Source organism: Zeugodacus cucurbitae, chromosome 5 (genome assembly GCF_028554725.1).
Source record: "Zeugodacus cucurbitae isolate PBARC_wt_2022May chromosome 5, idZeuCucr1.2, whole genome shotgun sequence".
Taxonomy (NCBI): Eukaryota; Metazoa; Arthropoda; class Insecta; order Diptera; family Tephritidae; genus Zeugodacus; species Zeugodacus cucurbitae.
In genome coordinates, this window is record NC_071670.1 from 15288489 (window position 1) to 15316311 (window position 27823).

At 34.2% G+C, this 27823-nt stretch overlaps 2 protein-coding genes across 2 annotated transcripts; one reads left to right on the plus strand and one right to left on the minus strand.

Moving 5' to 3' along the window:
- Positions 1-16981: 16981 nt before the first annotated feature.
- Positions 16982-17546, plus strand: LOC128922094 (uncharacterized). Its single transcript, XM_054231582.1, has 3 exons — positions 16982-17128; positions 17193-17286; positions 17366-17546. The coding sequence occupies exons 1-3, from the start codon at positions 16988-16990 to the stop codon at positions 17437-17439; spliced, it is 309 nt and encodes a 102-aa protein (XP_054087557.1). The 5' UTR covers positions 16982-16987; the 3' UTR covers positions 17440-17546.
- Positions 17547-19155: 1609 nt separating this feature from the next.
- LOC105214619 (basic salivary proline-rich protein 2) lies at positions 19156-20400 on the minus strand. The gene is made up of 3 exons (XM_011188142.3): positions 20262-20400; positions 20102-20174; positions 19156-19363 (listed from the first exon to the last, which is right to left on the minus strand). Exons 1-3 carry the CDS (start codon positions 20316-20318, stop codon positions 19323-19325), a joined length of 171 nt encoding a protein of 56 aa, XP_011186444.2. The 5' UTR covers positions 20319-20400; the 3' UTR covers positions 19156-19322.
- Between the last annotated feature and the right edge of the window lie 7423 nt (positions 20401-27823).

A 27823-nucleotide genomic window follows, 5' to 3' on the forward strand; every position in this document is an offset into this window, starting at 1 on the left:
ACTGCCCGAAGACGCCGCCGGTCCATAACCGCACCAAACCGTAATATTTTTAGTATGCAGTTAGTGCTTTTCCGGTAATTTTTACAGGTGTCCTTCGAAGGTTAGGACAAACAATAATATTCTACTAGTTTACGCCTTTTATAGAAACTATACTAACTTTCTTCTTCTTCTTGACCGGCGTAGCGAGTCGCGTTATAGCCGAGTCCACAACAGCGCGACACGCATCTCTCCTTTTGGCCAATTGGTAATACCAAGTGAAGACAGGTCCTTCTCCACCTCGTCCCTCCATCGGAGAGAAGGCCTCCCTCTTCCTCGGCTTCCACCAGCGGTACTGAATTGAAAACTTTCAGAGCAGTGGCACTTTCGTCCATTCGAACAACATGACCCAGCCAGCGTAGCCGCTGTCTTTTTATTCGCTGCACTATGTCTATGTCGCCGAACAACACATACAGCTCATAATTCCATCTTCTGCGGTATTCGCCGTTGACAATGTTTAAGGGACCATAAATCTTCCGTAAAACCTTCCTCTCGAAAACTCCTAGTGCCGTCTCATCTGATGTTGACACCGTCCACGCTTCTGCACCATAAAGTAGGACGGGAATGATGAGGGACTTGTAGAGTTTAGTTTTTGTTCGTCGAGAGAGGACTTTACTTTTCAATTGCCTACTCAGTCCAAAGTAGCACTTGTTGGCAAGAGTGATTCTGCGTTGGAAGGCTGACATTGTTAGTGTTGTTAATGCTGGTTCCCAGATAAACGAAATTATCTACAACTTCAGAGTTATGACTGTCAACAGTGACGTGGGAGCCAAGGCGCGAATGCGCTGACTGTTTGTTTGATGATAGGAGATATTTCGTCTTGTCCTCGTTCTCCACCAGACCCATTCGCTTCCTTATCCAGGCGGGAAAAAGCAGAACTAACGGCGCGGTTGTTGTTTCCAATATTTCGTTAGAAGGTAAGGACTAACAATAATATTATACTATTTTACGCTTTTTATAGAAACTATACTAACTTTGGGTAATACTAAACTTGAGTTTCCTACAATCTATGCAAAACCCATTTAAAAAGACTTTGAGAAAGAAATGGTTTTCTTAATGTATAGAGAGACTTCTTCTGGAAATAGGTAAGATCGGTTTTGGAGATTATAGCGAGAATACTCAAGCTTTAGCTTAGAATTGGTAGAATTAGCTGTGAATTGGTAAAATGGTTAAGTAGAGAACGCATATATTGACGAAGCCATTCAGCTAGAAATGAGCCGACCATAAATTAGACGTAGCGCTCTTAAAGTTGGGGCCACTAATTCCGAATTTCGGTAGTAAATTTTAACAATTTCGACTCTCCATGATGAAATAGCAAAGCTTACTGAAAAGAAATGTAAAAAAAGCAGGGAAAAATATGGCATCGTTTGCTGTCCCTATCGGTCTACTTTTTTAGCGTACCTATCGGAAAACCCTTTACCAAAATATTAAAAAAAAGTTTGCCATTTGTAATCACTTTGTTTATCTAATTTGACTATTAAACTAATTTGTTATTCTACAATAAGTTTTCAGCTAGTGCAAATGTAACCAAGGGTGAATCAACAACTCATATTTTCTGGCAACTAGTTTATTAAATTAAGTTCTTAAGATACAAATAAAAACAATATTTTAAGTTCCAAGGCGGGTTGAAAGAAATCTTTAGTTACGAAAAATAGTTTTTGAAATAAAGTCTTACAACTTTTTATGTGTTAATGATAGGCCAATGATACGTTTCATCATCTATTTCACACCAGAAAAATTTTCCACTGGGCTGCGTAAAATTTCTTTACATATGCTTCCAAATTGTAAACCAAATATATTTCCTACTTAAGTGTGTCTGAAGTATGCATAACAACCGCTTGAATGAAATGTGCTTTTCTTCAAATTGTTATGTTTTTTCGATAGGAAGTCATACGTGTTGTTGTATCAATAAAATCAAATTCGAAAAAAATTTTATTAAACAAACCCAGTTTTTAAATTTTGTTCTTTTTTGTTTTTGTTTTGCAGGTAAAGAATTTGGGTTCTTTTGATAGATTTATTAGTATTTGTTTTTATCTCTTTCTTATACAACTTTATAAAAAAACTTGATAAAACAGTGGAATGAAAAGTTTTTTTAAGAATATCAAGAGCAAGAGAAATATTCGTATGTTATTTGAGAGACAACATACTGCAAATACTTCTTAGGATTGTTGATGGTAGAAAGTTCTGAATCGAAATAGAACTATTATAGAATAAAATCATAGTTCCGGTTGGGAACTATTGTGTCTTTTGGTTTTCCAAATTTTACCAGTGTGTTAGTAATCACCATTTACTTTCTCAATGTTAGTATAGTTACCTTATGTGAATGCAAAGAGTTGTAGGAAGACAATACTTTCGTTTCTCCCACAACAAGTATAAGAATAATAGGAGTTCTGTATAGCTGGAAGGTACCAAAACTGCACTAAGCTTGAATTTGATATTAAAGATTTGAAAGATTCTGAATTAATCAAAAAAAAAAAATCTCATCAGAAAATCAATACCTTTGTTTTCCCTATCGAACTAGACTAACATCTTTCAAGAGCAAGTCCTGAGGATTGAAATCCTTAGATAAGTTTTGAGAGAATGAACGAGAATCTACGAAACAGCATTCACTAATCCATAGATAACATGATTACTGAAACCGATTTAGTCGTTCTAGATTACAATAACGCTGTGTTTTCAAAAACGTTGGATTGAAACTGGAAAGAAGGTCTAAAATGACAGTGGATGTCAGTTAACTAAGCGTTGACAACTGTCTCAAGCAGTTAAACTCCAAGCCGAACTCAGCCGAAACTTACGGTTAAAGTAAAGTAGCAAAAGTTTAAAGGAGACATGAAGTTATTGATATACGAAAATTTAAAGGAAATTGTTTAATGATTTAATTTAATTTTGCGTGATAGCCTTTAGCATAGACTTTGGTCGGACATAAATTAAATGCTGTTAGTAGTAGAGTTGACAGCTCTATTACCTCGTTCCTATCGAACGAGATATAATTTTCGAGAGAAAGACTTTAGAGACCTGAAAACTTCAAAAAATCTATCTCTTTTTCAAACTTACTTAATTAAAGACTATTGAAAGCCCATTTAATTTTTTACAGGAGACTCGTTCCAAAGCTTGCAGCAATACAAAGTCAATAAAAGAATTCGAGTCGCAGGGAGACCGTTGGACGTATGCTAATACCGACTGCAAATACTTAAATTGTTTTTAAGCACAACAACTTTAGCAATCTGGTGAGGTGTGAAATTGCCGAACGCATTAAATATCAAACGAGAATAAATATGAAGCGAGGAGGGGAAGTGAAATTCTAGAAGCACCACAGTTACTAAACGAGTTAAAGGTGGGAGGGTGAGAGTGCAAAGTTTGCCAGAGCCAAACACACACACCCCTACAAACAATTCGCAAATTGAAATATACAACACTTTGCACCTCAACACTCGGCGAGTGAGAAAAAATGGCCGCAGGCGCCAAGTTGCAATGAGTACGACAACAACGTTTGGTACGTGCAACTGTGGCAAATACCGCTTATTAAGTAGCGTACGTTAAGCAGCGTATTTATGCATAGCTGGCAACACCATTAATTGCGTAATGAGCCGTAAGCGAGTGGTGAGTGGGAGTGGGAGAGTGAGTGAGACACTTCAAGTAAGCCAACTCGTGTGCGAGTTGAAGCGGAACGCGTGCAAAAAAACAGATGTCAGCTGTGGCAAGCGAATTAATTTTATTGAAACTTTTCTGAATTATTAGCACAACTTGCTAAAGTGTTAATAAAATTTTGCCGTTATTATTGTTATTGTTATTATTTGTTGTTTACTTGGCGATATTACTTGATTAGCGCAAAATTTGGCGCATTAAAACTGCTGCGTGCATTAAAAGCAACAATAATTAGTGCAATAGGCATATAAAGCCACATAACGGTATTGTGCTTGTAGAATTTCTGTGTCTTGGAGAGTTAAGCGCGTTTCTTTTCTCGCACAAGCCACCACTAGCTATTGTTGTTACTTAAGTGCGTCAATGTGCGGCTGACAAAGCAACCAATTGTGGTCGACAATAACCGTTAGCTGATATTGGCAAAGCTGATGGTGTCAGGCGTAAGCAGGCGTTCGTCGCCCTAACAACTTTACAAAGTGCTTAATAGTAGCACCCTGTCAAAGCTGCCGCGTCGCTGCTTAGTAATAATAATTAAAATGAGCGCATAATTTTTGTCACTCGAAAGCATCGATGAGAGGCTTCACACTTTAAATTATATTGTTGTTTCCACGTTGCTAGCAAATGACATTAGCGACTAACGGTGTCACAGTGGGATTTTTTGAAGAAAATATTTTTTTTCTTTCAAACATTTGTGATTGAGCACAGTTTAAAATATGAGAAGGCACTTACAGTAATCTCAAGATTAAAAAAATTGTTAGGATGGAAAATAAAGTTCAAATGGCTTCTATAAGATTATACCTTCTTACCTCCATTCGAGCTTTATTTTCCAACCTAATCTTTTTTTAAACTTGAGATTACTTTAAGTGCCTTCTCATATTTTAAACTGAATTGAATTAGTAGGCTTTATAAGTTAAAAAGATCGACCATGCCCACTTTTAATAGTGATTATTTACTGTTGAGGGTTGAAAGTATCAGGAAAGTATTTCATATTTTTTCAAACTTTTTAGAGATTTTATTTATATCAAGGGTATTTCTATAAATTAGTTGCACTATTTTTAATTTTCTTTAAAAACAAATCTTTGGGATTATATTTTTCTAAAAACCTCATTTTAAAACAAACTGCTCCCGTCTATGTTAAAATTTTTTTCTTCAAAAGCGAAGTTACGGTATTCCATATTTCAAAAAGATTCAATCAATACTTTCACTCAAATTATAGAAAAATGTTCCACTGTGCAGCATTGACTAGCGTTACGCACTGTTATCAATGTCAACGTTTCTTCGAGACTGGTGTACTTTTGGTATTTGCTGCCACAGCAACGCATTAAATTTGGCTGCCACAAGTCGGTGATGCGGCTCAATAAAAGTGAAAAGTATTTTTCCCACAAGCGAAAAGGAAAATACAAAATGAGGAGCAAAGTAATGTGGGAGTAGTAACGATTTGAAACGAAGTACCCTGTAGGATCTTGTACGTATGTATGAGATAGGAATAGAATGGTTTTTCACTTTTAAAAATTCTTATCTGATAACTATCACCCTTTGCTCTTTTATATAGACGCTCTGTTATTGTAACAATATAACACCTTAAGCAGTTGTCTAACGTCCATGAACACGTTCTAAAAGCTTATAATTTAAGAAAGAAAGTAAGTTCGGATGAACTAAGTTCGACTCGAATGAAACACCGAAGAGCCCACAACTCCTCTCTACGAAAATTCAAAAAGTAATGAGACGATCGTCGAATTTAGAACATATAAAATATGAATTTACAATCAGAATATGTATATACAGGGTAGACTTATTGAACTGCTTAAAATTGTATCCTGTCTTCTGACCTCTAGTTTATTTTCAGCAAACCCATAACTCTATCAAGAGACGAAGGTGAAACATGAGACCTTGACTAAATTATAATTCGAGATCAAGCACTGTAACATAAATTGAAACGGTTCAAAGTTATTCTGATTCTGGTTAAATCGCAAAATGTTCTGTGAGCTCCTTGCTCATATAAATATTTACCTTTCTGCAGTTGTATGATTTATAATGTAGTTAGTTCTAGACTATCTACGCGCACAGGCTAAAACTATTGCAGCATACTATTTGTCGAAGTTGCTTGGGAGAAGAGGAGGGAGTATCAATTTTCTTCTTGATTGTCCCGCATTTGCGAAATGAACGTTAAAACACCTTGGTACTCATAAATGCTTCACTGCGTGCGAAATGGCTGGTTCAAACATAATAAGACTTATAAATATTTGAACTTTCTACAACAACACTAACGTATCGCAATGTGTTCCTGTGTTATATATGTAGTTCGGATGGAATCTTGGGTTTTCTAAACTGACAAGGCTTTGTCGAGGACTTGGCAGAGATTGGGACCTCAGAGTTTTGAAGAACGAGAAAAGTACAGATTTAAAAGCAGGCAACATCAAGGGCGCTTGAAACATATGTTGTAATACTTGGACAAGTTAAAAAAATATCTAATATATACTCTTTGTTTTATACTCTTTAAGATATCGATGAAAATTTTAAAAGTTGGAGACTTTATATTCTGAAATATATATTTTTGAAATAAAATTCAATATTTCAATATTACAAAAATATATATTTTGAGGATTTTTTGCATGAATTATAATTTTCTCAAATTTTGGTTTTGACTCTTGTGTTCACGTCCAATGCGGCAAGTGCCAAAAAGTGGTAAAATTAGCACCTAATAACTGTAAAAGCAGCATAACAACAACAGCGTACTTGTCGAAAGCGAAAGGATTGAGTTACAAAACTTTAGACCTCCCCCTTTCATGAAGCGGTATTCTTGAAGTACGAGGGCTGCTATATATATATCTGGCCTAATGATGAAAATAGGAATATTTATCAACGAAAATGGTTTTATTGTTTTTCAAAATATTCTCCATCAAGATTTATACACTTTTGCATGCGCTCAAACCAATTTTCGAAGCACTTTTTTTGAGCGATTGTCAAATTGTGCGGGATCCAACGAGAACAAACCTTTTTTACGGCCAGGTGTTCATACAATATCGAATGCATGCTGGTGGGAGAAATGCATAGGCATGCCTCTATTTGAAGGTATGTTACGTGACGGTCTTGCATTATCAGTTCACGTACGGCATCGATGTTTTCTGACACAACGGCTGTTTTTGGACGACCTTCACGGAATTCGTCTTTGAGCGAGCGTCGACAAAACGTTCTGAGTGATGTTATGCTAAAAAATGTCAAACTTTCCAATGGAAATGTCATATTGCACCTGACAACACTTAGTGTTGCCTAGGCCAGAAATATATTTAGCAGCCCTCGTAATTTATTGTAGTGTTGGCGCAGACTGCCAGGCATACTTACAACATTCACATATATTTGTATTTATAATATAGGCATACTAGCCACTCAATTGACACGCTGAAATGCCAACACTCATTGAACGTCTTCGAGTGTCGAACTTTTTGAAAACGAAAAAAAATAATTACAACAAACAACAAAAGTCTTCGCAAGACTACCGAATTCCATGCAGAACAAAGGCACTTAAATTTCACTAGCTACTTAGACGGCTTTTATGCAATTTCTCCCACTCCCTCTCTCACTCTCTGCTCTGTCACTTTAATTTCACTGTAATTCAAGACAATCTGCTGCTTGTAGCATATTTTATGCGTCGATTTGTTGGCGCCCAATACCATGGAAGTTGTCACAAACGCATTCTACACAAAGCCCCCGCACTTCCCTCGCTGGCAAACATCAACACTCGGCACTTTTAACCCGCCACTTGTCCTTTGCGTGCCTTTGTTTGGCGCTTTTGTTTACTTTTTTATGCGCGCTCACTTTCAATTGTTGACTGGTGTTTTGTTGCTGTTGTTTTGGTATTTTATGAAAATTGACACCACAAAAATGAGTTAATAAGGCGATAAAAAGTTTGACAAGTGCCAATGTATATAAGTGCGAGTGCCTGTAGTATAAGGCAAATGGTGCACGGCAATGGCGGCTTTGTACTTGGCTGAATGAGTGTGGGGTGTTGGTAATTTGGTGGCGCTGTTTTAGGCACTTAGCGCGCTATTGTCAAATTAAATATTATAGCTTTGCGCTGGTTTGTAGAAATTCCTCTTAAGACATTGATACGGAGAACTTTATAGGGTGGCCCTTATACTGTTTACGTAGGCTTAAGTACATAGGGTAGTTCATATCCTTTGAAATACAAAGCTCGTTTTTGGGTGGAGGCAGCATCTGTTAGTTCTTCTTTGATATTTCTGCGAGAAAAAAATTTTATTTGGTCAGTAGTTCTAAGGAAGATATTGCGGTCGGAAACTGAAAATACAAACATCTACTAAATTTATCACCAGTTGACACAGCCGTCCCTACTGCGAATAATATATTTTTTCCAAAGCATTCGTTTAACGAGCCAGCAAGCCTTTAATAACCGTTCAGTGAGAATCAGTGAGAAGAACGGGCACATATTCGAACTAGAGATCTATAAACTCAGGAATGGAGTTCCAGTGACAGACATACAGACTGTCTTGGAAATTATAATATACCATTACGTCTAACCTTCTGATAAATGAAACAAGTACTACACTGTGATTAACGGAATTACTTGAAATGTAGAAGAATCATTAGTTACACCTTTTGGGATTTTGAAAAGTATGTCAAGTTTCTGATGCCACCACTCTTTTCGTCAATCCACTAAGAAAGCAGTTCTGTTCAACAAGTATAGAAAATTTACTAGATGTTAACTCTTCTCAAATCTGGTCGCTGAAGCCATATATTTGGTTTTTATGGGAGAGGTCTCTCAATAATTTTTTGCATCTTAAGACGCGTTATGCATCTGTTCGGTAAAGTAAGCTTGTGAGCACTGAATAACTGTCTAAAGTTCTGAGGTCTAGAAAAACTGGCAACTTCCAAAGAAGATCCTTCTAATTAACACAAAAGTCGTTCATGAACACAGTTTTTAGAAAATATCATCAAAATATAAGTTCGATCTCATCACAGTTGCTTTGGAATATATAAATCACTGATTACTCAGTCAATGAATAGAATAAATTCAAAACTAACTGATCAGATATTAGAGTGCAATGAATTCTCATTCTGTCTTATGCCGATTAGAAAATACTACATCCATGCGGAGATGAAATCGTTTTCTTTGTTACAGTTCAATCAAATGTCAAATTCAACTCATTTACGACGAGGAAATGAGAAGATATTTTTTTATTTTTTTTTATTACAATTGTACCTAGTGTACAATGATTAAATACTAACAACAATTCAATTCTAATAAGTTATAAATAATAATTAAAAGCTAAATGTTAGAGGAATTAATTTGTTGCTACAGTTGCCTTGCTAAGTCTGAAGGCCTCTTACGTTTCAATCGGTTTTCTCGTTCAGCAGTTTCGATGAGTGGATGCCTCTTCATTTACATGCTGTATAAGCCTCATTTCGTCTTTGCAAGTTTGGCTATTTCGTTTACTACTGTATTCACACCAAGATCACGGTGAAGGTCAGCAGATCTAACATACCAAGGAGCATTAACTATACTTCTTAGTACCTTATTTTGGAATCGCTGAATGCAGGCACTACAGTATTGACTTGAGCAACCCCATAGTTAAGCTCCATAGGCCCAAATTGGCTTTAGTACATGATTATTTATAAGCAACTTGTTTTCGATTGAAAGCGTGGATCCCCTACCGACTAGATGGTAAAACTTAGCAAATGTTAAATCAAGCTCACACCTCTTGTTTTATGCGAAAGTATCTATCTTTTAGGTAGGAAGCAATTATTTCGCAATATTGTTTGGGTAGCATGCATTTCAGTTTCAGCAATAGACCCGAATGCCAAACTCCATCAAAAGCCTGACACATGTCTAAGAAGGCCGCCGAACAAACGTTCTCATTTAGCATTTTCAACGAAATTTACGATTCGGTGCACTTGGTCAATAGTTGAATGATGATCACGAAAGCCGAACTGATCTCTATTATTGATTTGAGCTCTTTATGAGAACATTCTCGAAGACTTTCCATAGAGCTGGCAGCAGCGATATTGGCCTATAAGATGTGACATCATGTAGTGGTTTACCCGGCTTAGGTATCATAATAACTTCAGATACTTTCTAAACCGATGGAACGTATCTTAAGTATAATGCACTGTTTACAATTTTTTTTTATACAATTCTTTGGTAGATTGATAGATTCAAGAAGATACGAAGTGACGAAATGTATTCCAAAGGAGCTTTACAGAAATATTTTCAAACTCAAATCGAATTATATGCCGACAATTAATATATCTTTGCCTGAAATGCTACAAATAAAGCCACATTGGGAGAGTTAAAATGAACCATCAACTTTTATGTGGCACATTTTAAAAATAAATGATTTATATAAATAAGTAAATAGCTGCGAAGCATTGCGGACACTACTTGGCATATAAAATGCATGAATAACCGTAAAAATATATATATTGAGTATATATATATACACGATATATACGCCTGCGTGCCTTAACGAACGCGACAGCAATAAATACGACAACAAACGTTTGGTATAAACGCCGAACCGCAAAACAGTTACAACTACAAAAACAATAATAACAATAAAATTTACAACATAAAAGGCACATGACAACAACAACAAGCACATATTGAACAAATGTGTAAATGTGTTGATAACCCGAAATGTAATAATTAAAATGGCAATTCACGTTGCGTATACGCAGTGGTGGCACGAAGTAGCGATTGTATGGGCATTAGGATTGTGCTTAATTGTGCGAAAATATATTTTTGACAGCAGTATTCACAATTTTTAAGTAGTTGCTGTGATTTAAGGGAAGCCAAATAATTGTTTGACAGGCCTGTAGGCGGTTAAGCCGTGGCATAAAACGATATTATTGCATAAAGTCATAATGGGGAATTAAATTTTGAAAACATTATTGATTTTAGGTATAACTAAAATAAGTAATTTAAAATTCTTCAGGTATTATTATTGTAGTTCAATTTTAAACTGCTAAGTGACCCATCCTAACTAAATACCTTCGAAAAAAAAATTATAGATTAAATTTGAAATCACGCCTTTATAATTTGTATGCTTAAAACTATAGAAAATAATTTTATTATTTTTTAAGAACCACCCTAATTTTCATATATACTATATAAAGCAATCGTATAGCCATATCCTTCAACCTTTTATGACTTCGTAAGTCACATATTTGCTCACCACTGCTTCGCTACCGTTACATTGCCAACTGACTTTTTGACCTCAACCGCGCTTATATATACTCCCACTTATATATATGTATGTATGAGGATATTAAACGCGCCACACATCTGTATTCGCTTGTGTCAATATAAATGCATGTGTGTGCGTTTTATTGCATTTATTTATCATTCAATTAAATATTTATAAAATTACAATATAAATATACATTGTTCAACGCTGTTCACCTTTGGCCGCTGCCTTTTGTGTCTGTCCGGTGATTGCAAATCTGAAATTTTGTGCTTCCTGCACTCGGCGTATTGAAATTTTAAAATCATAAATAAATAAATGCGTATAAATGCAGGCACTATAAACCGGGGAAGAATAATGTTCCTTGTAGGGAAATCGAAAAATTGAACATTATTGAAGGCAATAAAAATATTTGGATGAAAAAAATGACTCAACATCACCGAAATTCGATGAAAATAAGGAAGTAAATGATAGAGCCAAAACTGAAAGGGTTAATTCCGAAATGCAAAACTGTTTGTCATTCCAATACTTTCGTTTTCGTTCAGTCATGCTTGATCAAATTTTAAGAGATGCGATAACCAGTGCGTATGGAGCTTTGAAACTCGTCTGAAAGACAGGTCAATCCAACTCTGCCATTATGAAATATTAATTGTGAAACTACCAAAATGTCATAGTGCCTTGTGAAAATAGGCTTCATACAAGAAACTTCGAACACAAGCTCAGACGACGAGGATGCCCAATATATTTGTCGAGTTTATATTTCTATCGTTTGTTAAATATGATTATGAAGACGAATGATGATATCGTCATGAAACACAAGATATCGGGTCCCACTATAATTCAGTCTAACGAACCGTTAAATACTCGGAAATATATACGGAAAAATACTATTAACTCGGAAGTATTCCCAACTATACTTTGAGGAATACAGTCGCTACAACAATAATACGATAATATAACTGTCTAGTATAGTCGACAGATTTATATCCAGCGAAAGAAAGTGATCAAGTCAAGATCCACAGAACTATTTAAGTTCTGTCACATAATACAAAGATAAGATTATACTGGAAGTAAAATTCAATTATCGCTGTGATAATACATGCCATAAGAAGACTAACAAAATTCAGTTTTCTGTTTTTGGAATAATTTTTAATTTTTGAGTATGATCCAAGGGAAATGTGTCTAAGAATATCTTTATAAGAACATAGAGCGCCGTTTTGAAAACTTATTCCAACTCAATAAAAATCTTAGTGATTTCATTATCAGATATTAGATTATAGATAAGGAGAGAATATATGGTATAACGGCTGGATAATTCAGAATCCATTACGAACTCTTGGCGCTGAGGTTTAACTTTATCTTGAACCAGAACATAATACCCGAACCGCTTCTGACTTCAAAGAAAATACTATTAAAATACTTATATGGGTAAGTTCGTATTCATAAGGTCGATATCCCCGCGTCATCATTTGAATTGGATTTCAATATTTTCGGAAAATGTTACCCAAAAGCTCGAAAGAATGAAGAAGAGAATTGATGACCCCATATATACATCATCGCTGTTAAACAAAGTACGCTTCTTACAGATATATGACGGGAGCAAAGTTGTTTGCCGATCGAAGATAGACTGACGGGAAAATGAGAATGGAAAGAGTTTGGTATTTCAGCAAACTATTCCTCACAAAGTTAGGTTTCAAATATTTTACATATTTTTAGTAATTTACTAATAACTACAATTTAGTAGTAGTAGTGATTTGTCATATTTTTCCAGCAAGGCATGAAAAAGACAACAGTTATTTAAATACATATTAATATGTATATATTTTCGGTCAACATTTAGATTGCCCCCTTGAGTGAGAATTTTATGATTATTCATTGTGAAATTAATTGACATTTTATTTGTTAATTAATTGTCAGTTGGCACTATATATGTAAGTACAAAGTGAGCAAGCAGGTAAGTGGCATGTAAAACCATATAGTTTTATGCGCTAATGTTTATGTTTTCGCAATTATTGTAAGTTTAGTAATCATTACATATGCATTTACCGCCTTTTTATTAGTATTGACAAACATTTTATGACCACACATAATTATTGCCACAATTTGTTATTACTTTTACGCTCAACTCACTGTAAATCAGTTGTTACTGTGCGCACAAAAAGTGTTTTGATAATGCGTGATTATAATAATTTGCCTAAAAGTTAACACATCTGCTTTATAACAAGAGCATAATGGCGCAGTGAAGCGTTAAATAAATAGACAATGCATAATTTTCAATTGTATTAGTTGGTAAATGGAAAAATGTGTTTATTTCCAAATATTTTGAGGTTAGTTTATAAACATAATTCGGTAATAATTACAGCAAAACGTTGATTTTTTAAGAGCTTTGTACTTTTTACTGATCAGTACTAGAATCTTCTGAAACTTAGCGATTTTAGCTTTCTATAGCATGTGACTTATTCAATTCGTATTTCAAATACATCTTCGTTATTCGAATTACTCGATATTATTATTTGTTTTTATAAAGCATGTAAAATCAACTTATAAGCTCCCGAGAGTTGTAGGTCAATTATTAGTATTTCATCGCTCACTTAATAATTAAAATCTGTAGTCCATGAGTTACTTCAACCACTAGAACTAACCTGCCTCGTTTGGAACTATTAATCGAGCTGTACTTAGGATTCAGAAGATCAACGCTTTTATACATATCGTTTCAATCACTAATCTTCAAAGAATTCTCAATTGTCCTCCTTCTGGTTAGCGCTACAACACTTAGTCCACAATTCGGTACCTTATTCCATAACTCAACCTATCTGATAAGTTTCCACTCCCCATGAATACAGATAATGTCTTGAAAGAACACTTATATGATTACCCCCTTCGGTGAATGTTTAAAAGTTAATATATCATATCTGTACCGGGTTTGACCTAATTTTTTATCACTTCTTAAATGATGATATTAGTTCTTGAGCTGATTCAGTATCTAAGCTTAATGTTTGCTAGCAATTTCTATTTTTTGGGTACCGAACAGTGCTCGTATAAAACCTATGAAGATAATAGTCTTTTTAAACCTTTCTTTGCTTTCCAAGACATATTCTATTCTATCAATATCCTGGAAATACTGTTCGAATCCGAATGCTTCATTTTACAACTAGCTTTATATCTTCCATGAAGTCTTAACCCTTAAAATCGACAACAATTCTCTATCTATATTCTGTTCTTCTAAAAAGAATAATATATCTATCTATGCATAGGAATATGTCTTATAGTATTGAATTGAATAGCCAATAGAGAACTTATCCCAACACATAGGTCTTTCGAATACGATACGAATCAAAGTTAGAACTTAAATAGAGGACCACATATATGGTTTGGAGGATTAAAATAGATCAAACTATATAAAATGTGAAAGTTCAAGCGAAAAAAGAGCTACTTGAAATACAAGATTTTAAGCAAAGGAAAGATACCCTCTCGAAGAACATGTCTTAATATAATTGATGCAACGTCAGAATTCAAGTGAGAGAATAGAGTTCGAAAGTTCCAGAACACATCTATATCTAAATGTAAATTACATAGTGACCTTCAAGAATACTATAAGATCCTGGACCACAATATGAATCGTTTTACAATTATGAGGTCAAACAGCTCAGATATCGTACCTGTTTCGCTGTTAATATATTTATAGTGATTAAAAATACTGTATCGCAATTCAGTGAGTCATAAGAAACAGAGAGAAAATAAAAGGTATAAGTGAGACTGTGGAGAATGCAACAAAAACTCTGAAAGAAAGAGGGTGTTTAAGTTTTCCAATAGCATAGAGAGTGACTTATGGCAACTTATGTATGATATCAAAATCATTCGAAGTAATTTACGAGCTGTTCTTCTAACGGGAACGTAAGCTTAAATTCAACAACAGCATCTGAGTTGCTGCTCTAAGTTAATCATATTTTTTGTAAAAATCTAATGATGCCCACTAATACATGTTTCTGTAATAAACTTTCACCTTTCCAAAGGAACGATTGCCTCTCTCCACTGGTGGATGTCTACAAATATTTCGCCGAATGCTGTGACATAAATTAAACAAAAATTCAAATCCACTGCAGTCATAAACTTAAGACCAGACGGAAATTATGCTCAATACCTTTGGGAAGTCGCAAATGCCAACAGTCGTCGGGGCAATGGCAGGAAGTCGACGCTGCCGTGAGAACAACCCAACATTGCTGAAGAGCGCGACGCAAAAAAGTGAGGGAAATAAATTTTTCACGGACACGCAGCAACAGCAAAAGCTGGCAAACGAAAGCCGAGCACCACTACAAAATGAAAGCTGACATTAAGGAAGACGGAAAGTAAGAGTACCGGATGCGGGCAGACAACTTTTGAAGCACGCGGCATACATAAATAGACGGTACTTTCGTAATTTTGTGTGAGTTTGCATTTGAATTTTCGTATTAAAAAGATAAAGTTTTATTAGTTTTCGGATATTCTCTAGCAGCGACGAGCGTAGTAAATACAAGCATGGCGCATCAGCTACAAACGCAACGCCACAGAAGGTGCGCGCTATCAACTGGTCCTATATAGCTAAATATACCTAATGACAGCGCGAAATTATTAAAGATTGGTATAATAAATGTAATAAAGCGAGCTGAGTGGCTAGACAAATCGCATGAGAGCGGTGAAAACGAAATGTAATTCAATTAAACTTATGAAATTAAAATATCAAAATAATTAAGATCAAATTTTAAGTCTAAACAATTTCATTAATATAAATAAAAAAAAATAAATATAAAGAAATAAATTAAAATTAAACAAAAATTATGTTTAAATTGACAAAACTAAATCCATCAATATATAGGGTGTCTCTCATACCAATGATCAGAATGTGAAAGTCATACATAGCAACTCTAGCAGAGTGTCGCTTCTCCACCGAGCTCAAAAATTCTAACTCTCATGCACCATACTGAGGCTGATTTAGTACAAAGAGTTCGTATTATAAATATTCCAGACCTAAGTAACTCCGTTGAATTCAACCGTTGAATTATTAATTCAATAATATTAAAATATAGAGTTGCGAATCGAACAACTAAATAGCATAAATCAAGTCGACTGACATAATCGAAGAGAAACTAAAAATAAGCCTTTTAGCCATTCGGTTGCTTGTACCAAATTGAAGTGTAATCAAAACTAGCGAGCAGGAATGAGACGACTAAATTTATACTTTATCTATCTGATTCGAAATCAAAAGATCATTCGAAGCAAAAATAAGATCACTCATCCCAACAGATGCTACTTAGGACTGAGTAGGCATTTGAAAAGTATAGTACTCTCTCGACGAACCATAATCGAACTCTGCAAGTCCTTCATTATTCCTGTCCTGATGTACGGTGCACAAGTATGTATGGTGCAGAAGCGTGACCGATGTCGACATCCGATGAGGCGACACTAGCAGTTTTCTAGAAAAAAAATTTGCGAAATATTTATGATTTTTTGAACATTGGTGAATACCGCAGACGAACGACGCCAAATAGCAAGAAGAAAGAATGAGTGACAGATTATAACAAAAATGCAATAAGATTTTCTATATAGACATACTTTAAACCAAGTTCTGAAGAGCATTTTAAAGTATAGTTTAACCTATTTTAAGTCCATAATTGAGTTTCATTTAATAATTAATTATATATTCAATTTCCACACGGCTTATAAATTATTATTGTATTATTTTTTGTCAAAAATCTGAAAGCATTTAGCAACACATTGTAGCGGTAATTTTCCAAAGCATTTTAAATACGTTTAATAATTTAATTCACACATTTCATTTGATGATATATAAACAGCGTCAATAACTACAACAAAGAAGGCACACATTTATGGCTAAAAGAGCGGCACGCGGCTGTAGACCCTAAAAAGCTACAAAGATAATTGCGCATTATAACTGTAATTATATAAGCAATACGCTGTAATCGCCATAGTAATAATCATATTCATGAAATAAGGCAAAATAAATATAATTATTTAAATTATTAAATGACAACAAAAAGCGCTCTCCACCATTATGCCGAAAATGCGTGAAAATTCGGTGATTTTAATTAAAAATTTTCCGACTATAAAAGCCAATGCAGTCGATTAGTGAAACACAATTCGAGTATAACTCTGCAACCCAGCGCAACTCAGTAATACTTTCTCTTAAAAAATCAAAAATGTCGAAGTTTTTCCTACTCTTCCTACTGCTAACAGTTATTAGCTGCGGCTTAGTGGTGAGTGAGCACGCACTTTAATCAAAATTTTTCAACAGAAATAATCGCATTGCCTACTTTTCAGCTTGCACGCCCGCAGGCTCCAAGCTCAGCCACTTCATCACCCTCAACCGGGTCCACCCCGAATGGCGGAGCTAACACCCAAACCATACGTGGAGGTATCATATTTTCTAAATTATAAAAACACTATTTTGCTAAATTTTTCAACTAACAATGAACATTGCTCCAAAACTCAAGCTCCGTGCCGTGGTCCACCAGCTGTTGGTCAGTATAAATTCAATGGATTCTTGGCTGCGAACAAGAAAAAATAATCTATAGGCAGTTTGAGAAGGAGCTGCAGGAAACATTGCTTAAAATCTGAAACAATCTGAACAATAGAGAAATAAACTTCATTTTGATCAATAAAATTTGCTTGTCATTTCATAAAATGGGATTTATAAAGTAGTTGAGTAAAAAGTACTGATATTGAGCAGCCAACCAGCAAATCCAGTAAATTTTAATATCAAGAGAATGAATTCGAAACCACTTTTCGAATCCATTTATATCTAAACTTTATAGAACCAAAAAGAATGCCTCTTTCTTAACTTTTCGGTCCATCGAAATTTCTACAAATAAAGTCCACAAAGTTTCTGATTCAAAGTAAATATTTCCCGTATTCAATTCATGAGAGATAACATTTATTAGCAATCATTATGCAACGCAGAACGCTTTAGTCCGCCTCTATACCAAATGGCATTAATATTTATTGGCCGACCGCAGCAGCTCTGTAAAAGAGAAAGTCTAATGGCAACTTACAGTACGAGATTTGTAACTGCGGAGAGCATCCGCTCTTCCGAAATAGTTCAAACTCATTGTATGTTATATTTAACATATATTTTATCAGTTTGTTCTTAGCTCGTATGCAGCATATCTATCCTATGGATTCAATCACATTCATCAACTTTGTTTTTAAAATCGAAGCAAAAGTTTGTAAATAAGTTAATCGGAGCCATCAGAGGTTACTTCGGGTTAGGGTCCAAAATCCCATAACAGAGTTAATTATTACCCGATAAAAACGATATATATGCGGTGCAAAAGTTTGCTATGTGGGAGTTTCAAATTTAGCAGCAGAACTTGCGAGGTACTTGTCAGTTTAATGAAAAGAGGTGAGGTATTTCTTAACGATGGACTTGAATCTACCAACTCGTTCAGTTCGCGGCACTGAAATTTGGAGGCATACTTGATATGAAGTGATGAAGTGTGATCTGGATGAATATGTTGATAAATACGTGACATATTACGTGGAACACTTCAGATAGTCCGATTCTTGATTTTGAACTTGAGAAAATTAAATTTAGGGGGTCTAAAGCCACGTGGTGCCATATAGTCAATCAGTTCATATTTATCCGCGAACTCTTCGTGGCACTCAAACCTCAAAGAACTCTGACTACTTATTTGAGGTTGGAAAAGAGTCATCTATAATACGGAACTACAAAAATTACTCGGAATATTGTCTCAAGCATTGAGAGCTTTGGAAATTATATACATATATACATGTATTCATATTTTGAAATATTCCTTCGAAATCCTCTCTTATTACTATTTTATGTGTCTATAGTTTTTTGTAATTTTTTTCTCATACCTTCTTTCTGGTACTTCGTAACTTGACCTCTGCAAACATAATTGTAGGTGAGTTTGGCAACCCAAAAATTACAATAACAATTTACTGCACGGGAGTCGCACATACCCATATTAAGTGGTCATATTTATGCATCGACAAAACCAGGCATTTTATGTTTATAATTAAGTTGGAATTTATTACTGCGGCAGATAAAATGCAGCAAAGACAATAATTTACCTTTATGGTTTTATTAAGCCAATAACAAGAGCTGACAAAAAAATCAACAACAACAAGCAGATAGCGTGGAGTGGGTTGAGGTTTAACTTCATAGTCGTAGTTGAAAAAAAATACCGACGAGTAGTGAGGATGGAATTATAGCTGTGCTGCCGAACACCTTTTTGTTTAAGAAATTCAGATTTTTAAAATATTTGTAAATTTTTAATGCATTTTAATTTGAAATGTTTGTAAAAAACACAAGTGAATTATTTACAGTAATGTTTATATATATGTATGTGGATCGTTAGAGTTAAGATCAGATTCAGAGCGGTTTGTCCATTGTCCACTGCTTTGTTCGTAGTTGGTTGAGGAATTCGACTAGCCAGAGCTGGTGCTATTGGTAGGTGGGGGGCCGCGTCCTGCAGAAAAATAGTAAACGGTTAAGAAAATGGATGAATCTAATATTAAATTTATTTATTAAAGTGCATATATTGGAACTGTAACGATAAAGTGGTGAAAATGTTTAATTTATAATATGTGAGCTAGAGGGGTCATTAAAAGAAAATCTCTATTTTTCTAAAAAAAGCTTCATATGAATGAAAACTTTCTGAAAAGTGTTAAAAGAGTTGGCACTCTCGTGACTATTCTTCATTGTAAATATCATACATGTTCGGGAAAATACTCAACAGCTGTCGTTGAAGTCGAAATAGTGCTGAAAAGCTTTTTGGACGTAATTTAAAGCATATTTTGAGTTTTTGGAAGATTGTTCATATATCTCGATTAAATTCACGTTAACATAACACGTTTAATTGCTACTATTCTGCATTTCAAGGTAAGCATTTATTTAAATGAAAAGTGTTGACAAAAAGCTCGCGATTCGGCCATGAATTATAAAATTGATTTAAAATCGTATAAAATAATTATTATCTTCCAAAAAGTAATAAAGAAGAAAAATAAATCTGCTTTAAAAAATTTGAGCTTTGGATGTTTCGAAATCTGTTTTACCAATACAGCTTTGAAAGCCTTGCTTAACTTTTCAATAAACATTAATATTTGAAAGCTTAGAAAGCGCCGACGTTGTAGTAAATAACAAATTAATAACATTAATGTACTCAGATAACACTAAAATAGTATTTTTAATTTAAAAAAAAACTTACGACCATCTGGTGGCGGACCGCTAGGCCGTGGTCCATTTGGTGGCGGACCACTCGGTGGCTGACCGGGAATAGCCTGGAAAGAAATACAAAAATATTTGTATATGAGAATTTGTGAATTAATTTCTATATTAAATATATATATTTTAATTTATTAACCCACCATTACGGCGCCCAATAGTGCGCTTATTATTAGAACAATCAGAAAATTTAATTTCATTTCGCTAGAACTTTTTCTGACAAACTGATGAAGAGCACAATTGATGAGCAGCTTTTATAATGGATTGCGAGGTTTTTTTGCACTGCATAGGTATATTAGGGTGAGGTGGAAATTATGAAAAGGTTTTGAAATTAAATTTCATAAGAGTAAGTCTGAAAAGTATTTATGAGGCTTGTTAATAGAAATTGTGACAGACTTAATAGTTATAAGTCGAATATGAAAAAGATGTTAATTATTTTGGTTTAAACTAACCTTAAATTGGAATTAAAAATGAGCATATTCAAGAGGTTGAATTTTTTACTAATGAAGATGCTGAATTAATACTACTGAACCCATGTGATTATCAAAGAAAATCTACATTTTTTCAGAAAATGTAAACAATAAAATACTGCACCCTAGGAGTATTAGAAACATTTATATACTGGGTGCGCTATATTTTAATTATCCGACATTTCAATGCCCTATGTATGTTCAATCTGAAGATCTAAGTGTCAGGCAGTGTCACCGTTCCAGGTTCCACCGTTCTTTTAGGGAATTTTTTCGCAGAAATTTTATGATGTTAGACGAAGTGATGAAGTGACCGTAAAGATCAATTTAGTGATTTAAGTTCGGATAGAATAATAGATAATTATCCAGAATCCATCGATGCCGATTTTTATACTGCATTGATTCAACACCGCGATCTATTCAGTCATCTATTGGTTATCCAATGGGGTTTTATGAAATTCTGGACCTATTCAGCTGTGAAATAGGATTAGATGTGTACTGTTGAGATTCTTAAAGCATTTCTTACCTATTCAATTGATCAATAAATGTCAAAGCTTTCAATTACTAACGAATATACAAATTAGCACCCTATATACATATAAGCATCTATTAAATCACTATTCCATATTTGAAGTAATTACAAAGAGACCGTATGCAACCATGCGTGAAGTGCAATTAAGTATTTAAAACCAGATTTAGTTCGAAAGATAATAGAATTAACACGAGAGAGTGTAAAAAGTCGCACAGTTTTTAAACGTATAACTAATATATTCATAAAAACCATATGTTTTCAGAGCTGCGCATCACAGTTTTTAATAATACAATTTCAATGAAATTATATTTTCTCTCGATTTTTTGTCAATTATTTTTTTATGAAATTAGAACTGAATACGGAAATAAGTGTGCGAAACTGGAAATGACTTGTTTTGTGTTATGATTAAATTGAGAATGACTGAGAACAAATTTAAACAACATGATTTGCATATTTTTTCATGTACTGAGAATTTTAAAAAACTACACATTTGGTCCAAACTACTTAATCAAAATCGTTACATTCGTCTCTCAATTAGTTTATGCCAATTTTTTCGACACTCTCCAAGCTTTGGTGAATTGGCGAAAGTTTCATTATTCTTCTCACTAACTTAGATCAACAATAAAATAGCTATCTTCAATTCGCCAAAGCTTGGATAGTGTCGAAAATATTGACATAAACTCATTGAGAGACGAAAGTAACGATTTTGATTAAGTAGTTTAGACCAAATGTGTGGTTTTATGAAATTCTCAGTATATGAAAAATATGCAAATCATGTTGTTTAAATTTGAGTTGTCTGTCGCCCATTCTCTGCTACGCTATCTCCATTTGATTATATGTTTGTTCGATTCATCAAAATCCAAAAAGCTACTCATTTAAGCATTTTCACAAATATTTACCGCTTTACTTTTCACACACATACATATATACCGCTAAGAGCGCTATTCTTGTCGCTCATTTAGTTAGCTAAATTTTATTTGATTTTATTTTTCAAAAGAAAACTTTTTATTGATGTTTTCTCCACCGCTTTCGCTACTTATATACTTAAGTGCTTACTCACCACCACACGTGGTTCTGCAGTCATATGCTCAATGCATCTAGGTAACTGTGTTTGTTTAAATATACACTCGCGATTAAGAAGATTATTAATTTTGAAGTTTTGAAATTGTCATACGTTCGTTAGTAAAACTGCGTGTGCAAACAAACTTTCTTGAAAAGCTACAGACAGACGTAATCACACGCACAGATATATGAAGGAATATGGAGATAATATGCACATCCACCATGGATACTTACTTTAATAAAGGTAAGTACTTCATTATTTGACTTCGAAGACAGCACTCACATAAGTATGAAATATATATCCGAGCACTTATTTTAACGGTAAATAGCTTTAGTAGGCGAGTTGATCAAATTACTTTTCTTCTTTTTCGGAAGTGGTACTTATGACTGTACTGATAAATTTAGTACTTTCAGCTCAACAAATGCACTGGAATATATGGGAGACGAACGACATTGCCGTTGATTTAATCATTATTATCACAGATCCTTAACAAATATCCGGTGTTGCTTAACCCATTTTCGGTAGTATAAATAGAAGAAACTATTTTCGATTACAAGGCTTATGGTCGAGTTCTCTTGATAGAGCCTGTGATAATAAATCTTCCTTGGTTTAGGACTTTACAGTACCTATTCTTTTTTATATAAAATTCAATAGAAATAGACATTTTCTCTCCTCCCTCTTCCTCTTCAATACGACTAGTTCTGCATAAATTGGATAACTTAATATCAAATGAAACTGTCAGAGTAGGATGAGCTTCTGGAGGAGCCGAACTTCAACTGAGAGTCTTCACCCTAAATTGAGTTTAGCTAAGGTTAGGAGCACTTATATGTATGCGATTTATGTCATTTGTTTGTTCAGAGATACAAAACTTTGAGAGATGAGAGACATTCAGTTTTGTAAAGAATATAGATTACTATATCATATTTTCACACTAGATAATTGAATTATCTGGTTATGAGAACTATTTAATATGATATCATCAAAGATCAGAAGGAACAAATTAAGTATTCATGAATTAGTTCCGAGGCAGTTATGACATGCCATAAGTTGGTCTGGTGCAGCTTTCATGGCAGGGAACTAGCATATACTGAATTTAGACATAAATTAGTTTACAAATTTATTTTCAATATCGAAGCAGATAGTGTGAAAGGGGTAGAGAGAGAGATACAGACATTGGTAGAGAGGTAGAAAGAGAGATAGGGAGAGACGAAAAGAGAAATTTAGTGAGAGGAGAAATTGAAATTACGAAATATACAACAAGACTTACTGGTATAGATAAGTTATCTTAAGTTTTTATTCGTAATACAAACTGCCCATAGAAAAAGTTCGAAGGATATTTGAAAGACAAAAACAATGTTCACAACAAAATCTTAAAATTTTCACCTTCAGCTTCAAATTATGTACCGAAGAATAAAGAATTTTTCTGATTTTATTTCATATATGCATTTATGTTAATATGAATATATTATATAGATATATGTCGCACAATTCCATACTGCTTATCTTAATATAATTGTATACCTTGTCGATGAAAAATACACATTTTATCCTTTTTTCTCCATAAATGTAGCCATATATTGGTATGTGTGAACCAAAGCACGCACACATGCATTCCAATGAGCTCACAGTTATGTAAACGGCTGCTGCCAACATAAATTCATGAAATTATTATTGTAATCAGCATTTTGCATTTGTAAAAACCACAAAGATACATATTAAACCCACCGCGCCTGCTCCCTTCGCCCACACAGAATTTTTAACAACTAACAAACGAGTGCCGAAAAAGAACCTAATATTCAAATTGACGAGTTTATCTTGTAGAATAAATTCAAATGTGAGCATAGGAATATTAGTACACTGGCGGAACTGAAAATGAGGCTACATAATATATACAGTTGTTTATTAATTATAACGGGTGATTTTTTTGAGGTTAGGATTTTCATGCATTAGTATTTGACAGATCACGTGGGATTTCAGACATGGTGTCAAAGAGAAAGATGCTCAGTATGCTTTGACATTTCATCACGAATAGACTTACTAACGAGCAACGCTTGCAAATCATTGAATTTTATTACCAAAATCAGTGTTCGGTTCGAAATGTGTTTATCGACAAATTTTGTTCAGCGATGAGGCTCATTTCTGGTTGAATGGCTACGTAAATAAGCAAAATTGCCGCATTTGGGGTGAAGAGCAACCAGAAGCCGTTCAAGAACTGCCCATGCATCCCGAAAAATGCACTGTTTGGTGTGGTTTGTACGCTGGTGGAATCATTGGACCGTATTTTTTCAAAGATGCTGTTGGACGCAACGTTACGGTGAATGGCGATCGCTATCGTTCGATGCTAACAAACTTTTTGTTGCCAAAAATGGAAGAACTGAACTTGGTTGACATGTGGTTTCAACAAGATGGCGCTACATGCCACACAGCTCGCGATTCTATGGCCATTTTGAGGGAAAACTTCGGAGAACAATTCATCTCAAGAAATGGACCCGTAAGTTGGCCACCAAGATCATGCGATTTAACGCCTTTAGACTATTTTTTGTGGGGCTACGTCAAGTCTAAAGTCTACAGAAATAAGCCAGCAACTATTCCAGCTTTGGAAGACAACATTTCCGAAGAAATTCGGGCTATTCCGGCCGAAATGCTCGAAAAAGTTGCCCAAAATTGGACTTTCCGAATGGACCACCTAAGACGCAGCCGCGGTCAACATTTAAATGAAATTATCTTCAAAAAGTAAATGTCATGAACCAATCTAACGTTTCAAATAAAGAACCGATGAGATTTTGCAAATTTTATGCGTTTTTTTTTTTTTAAAAGTTATCAAGCTCTTAAAAAATCACCCTTTATAAATTTATATAAATAAACGAGGAATGGCGAACCGAACAAGCAAATAAGTAATTGGTTATACATCTTGAAATCGAAAGCTGTTATTGACAAAAAGCTCCAAAACAAAGAATAATTTTTGTGAAAGAACTATGAGGATCTATATATGGAAAATTAAATATTTTTTGTAAAATCATAAAAATCTTGTCAACAATATAACAGCATTAAAGTGAAGGAAATGTTTTTTTTTTTAATCAAATGTTTGTATAATACTAAACAGCTGAAATAAGTTCTACTCGTCTTTTACTTTTCTATTAAAAAATGTGCCTGAGTCTTTGGGTACCAACAAGTAAAAGAGAAATGTCGAGTAGAGGTCATAAAAGGTCAATTTAGCGCCCAATTAACCAATCAGTTGTATAATAATGGAAGCTAAACCGAATATATGTGAAAATGATGAATTATTTTAACAATTTACAGAAAAGTGAGTCAATACTTGACATTTTCATTAATGCAGTCATGATATTAAATTCATCAGGAATGCCCAACCTGACGTTTTGTGACATCTACGCAATTCATCTGAATTAGAAGAGCAAAATAAGCTTAATTTTTGATTTCTTTCAAGAAGATACATTGGGAACGTACTAGCCCAATAATTAATACATTAATACGAAACAAAAGTTCACACTCGTATATCCGCGCCATGAGTCGACTGAAGTCGAAAATGGACACCGTTGCGGTAACTAAAAGGATAGCGTCTTGGAAATTGGATGGAAATCTTAGATAGATCCTTAGATCGCAACAGGATTGTGCTTGAGCAATGCTACAAGTGAGAATCGATGCTTACCGAATCTCTATAAATGAAAATCTGGATCTCTCATCAATTTATTGTCCTTACAAGTTAGGAAGCACTATATGCATTCACAACCCAAAAAACATTCTTAAACTCGGAGATCATACAAATTATACCAAAACTCAAAGTGGTTCATATTCTGTGAATGAAAATGTTAATTCACTAGCGCTTTCCAAAATTACAACGCCTAATTGGTACCTAACCGAACTGAAGAACCGTCAGCTTTTTCAGGCGCTTATTCCTCATAATTGAGGAAAACTACCATCTATACTTCATTTTGAGGGGTATCTCAAAACTATACATAGAACAAATTTTCTCGAAAATTGTTTATGAAAACTCTTGACGCATGAGCTCGTACTGTAACTTGATACTACATAGCCCCTACCACCATAATTATTTTTGAATGTGAATACTTGTGCTCCAAACTGTGCCATAGATGAATATAAGGACCAATATTTTAACGAAAATATTAAAAATATTATTAATTAATATTTATTTTTTGGTCACTATATGCAGCATTTTTGAATTCTAATCAATAAATTTCATGAAATATGCACTTTTTCTTCGCCACCAGTGTAAATTTATATAACTGCAGGTATTTACTGAGGTACATATATATTTAACATTTCAAAATATTTTATTTTTAATAATTTAATATTAATATATAAATACTTCTAGTGAGCTGGACTGACCACAAATGCCATTGGATAGGTTTTTGAGAACCAATTCTGCTCCACTCCTACTTTGACGCTGGAAATACGGAAGCATAATTAATAAAAAAGGGTGATATTTGCATGTGAGCATATAAATATGCCTTTGTAAATATAAATTACATGCATGTGGAGATATGAACACACACACACATACATATGCATGCAGTGCAGCACTATGTGAGCCAGCATTCGACATCAGCCATATCAGTACCCTTTCTTCTGGTATGTGTGTGTTCCTCCACCCATTGACGCCGCCATAATGTCTTACATGTGGCTCATTTGTAGCTTTTTTCAACATGTTTGTGCATATATTTATTTCATATTTGTATGTGTGTGTGTATAACACACACATGCATGCTGTTTGGGTTTATTTGTGTTTTATTAGGCATGTTAATTAAAAGACATGAAATGAAAATAATTAAAAATTTTTATTGCTTTTCAGCAAAGCTACATTTACATGCGCCAACATACAATGCCTTTCCAAAGTATACAAATATGTGCATATAAGTACAAATTTGTATGTGGGACTCATATAAGTAAATAAATAAATTTATGCATACATTTGGTTTGTGATAATGGAAAAATTTTGGAAATTGAAAATTTTTTGACGGTCGTTAATGAAATTGCGTATAAAAGGAAAAGTGGTATTTTTATTGCTCATCTGTTTGAATTTTGAAATTATTGCAAGGAGAAGAAAGTGTTGTAACACAGAAAGGATTGTTGTAATATAAAACGCCGATGAGGTGGCTTTACAAATGGTGGGAGTGGTGGAGAGCGAGAGTGAATGTGAAGGGAGATACTGGGCTTCAATTTAGAGTCTCTAGACTTCACTATCCAGATTTTATTGCCTCATTTCTAATCATTCTAAAAATTACAATTCTAGTTATGAGCTCCACACAAAGCTTTCATATATGTTACAAATTTTGTGAATCCAGAGGCTTTCACTGTCTTACGCACAGAACTTCTGGATTAAAAAAAGTGTATATGTATAGCAACAGCTTTTGGATTGAGGAGCTATGAAGATTTGGAATTTTTTTTACATTTGGTACGCATAAAAAGACTTGTGAATTAATGAGCTTTGGGAGTTATGTAGTTTAGGACTTATTAGGACAGTTTAATAATATTTGGAAAAAAATATATCTCGTGTAAAAAAATTGTAAATCGGGGAGCTTTGCTAAACAGGTTAGAAAGCTCCTAAAAACCTTTTATAGCTTTCACAGTCTTATTCACAGAACTTGTGGATTACAAAAAGTGTAT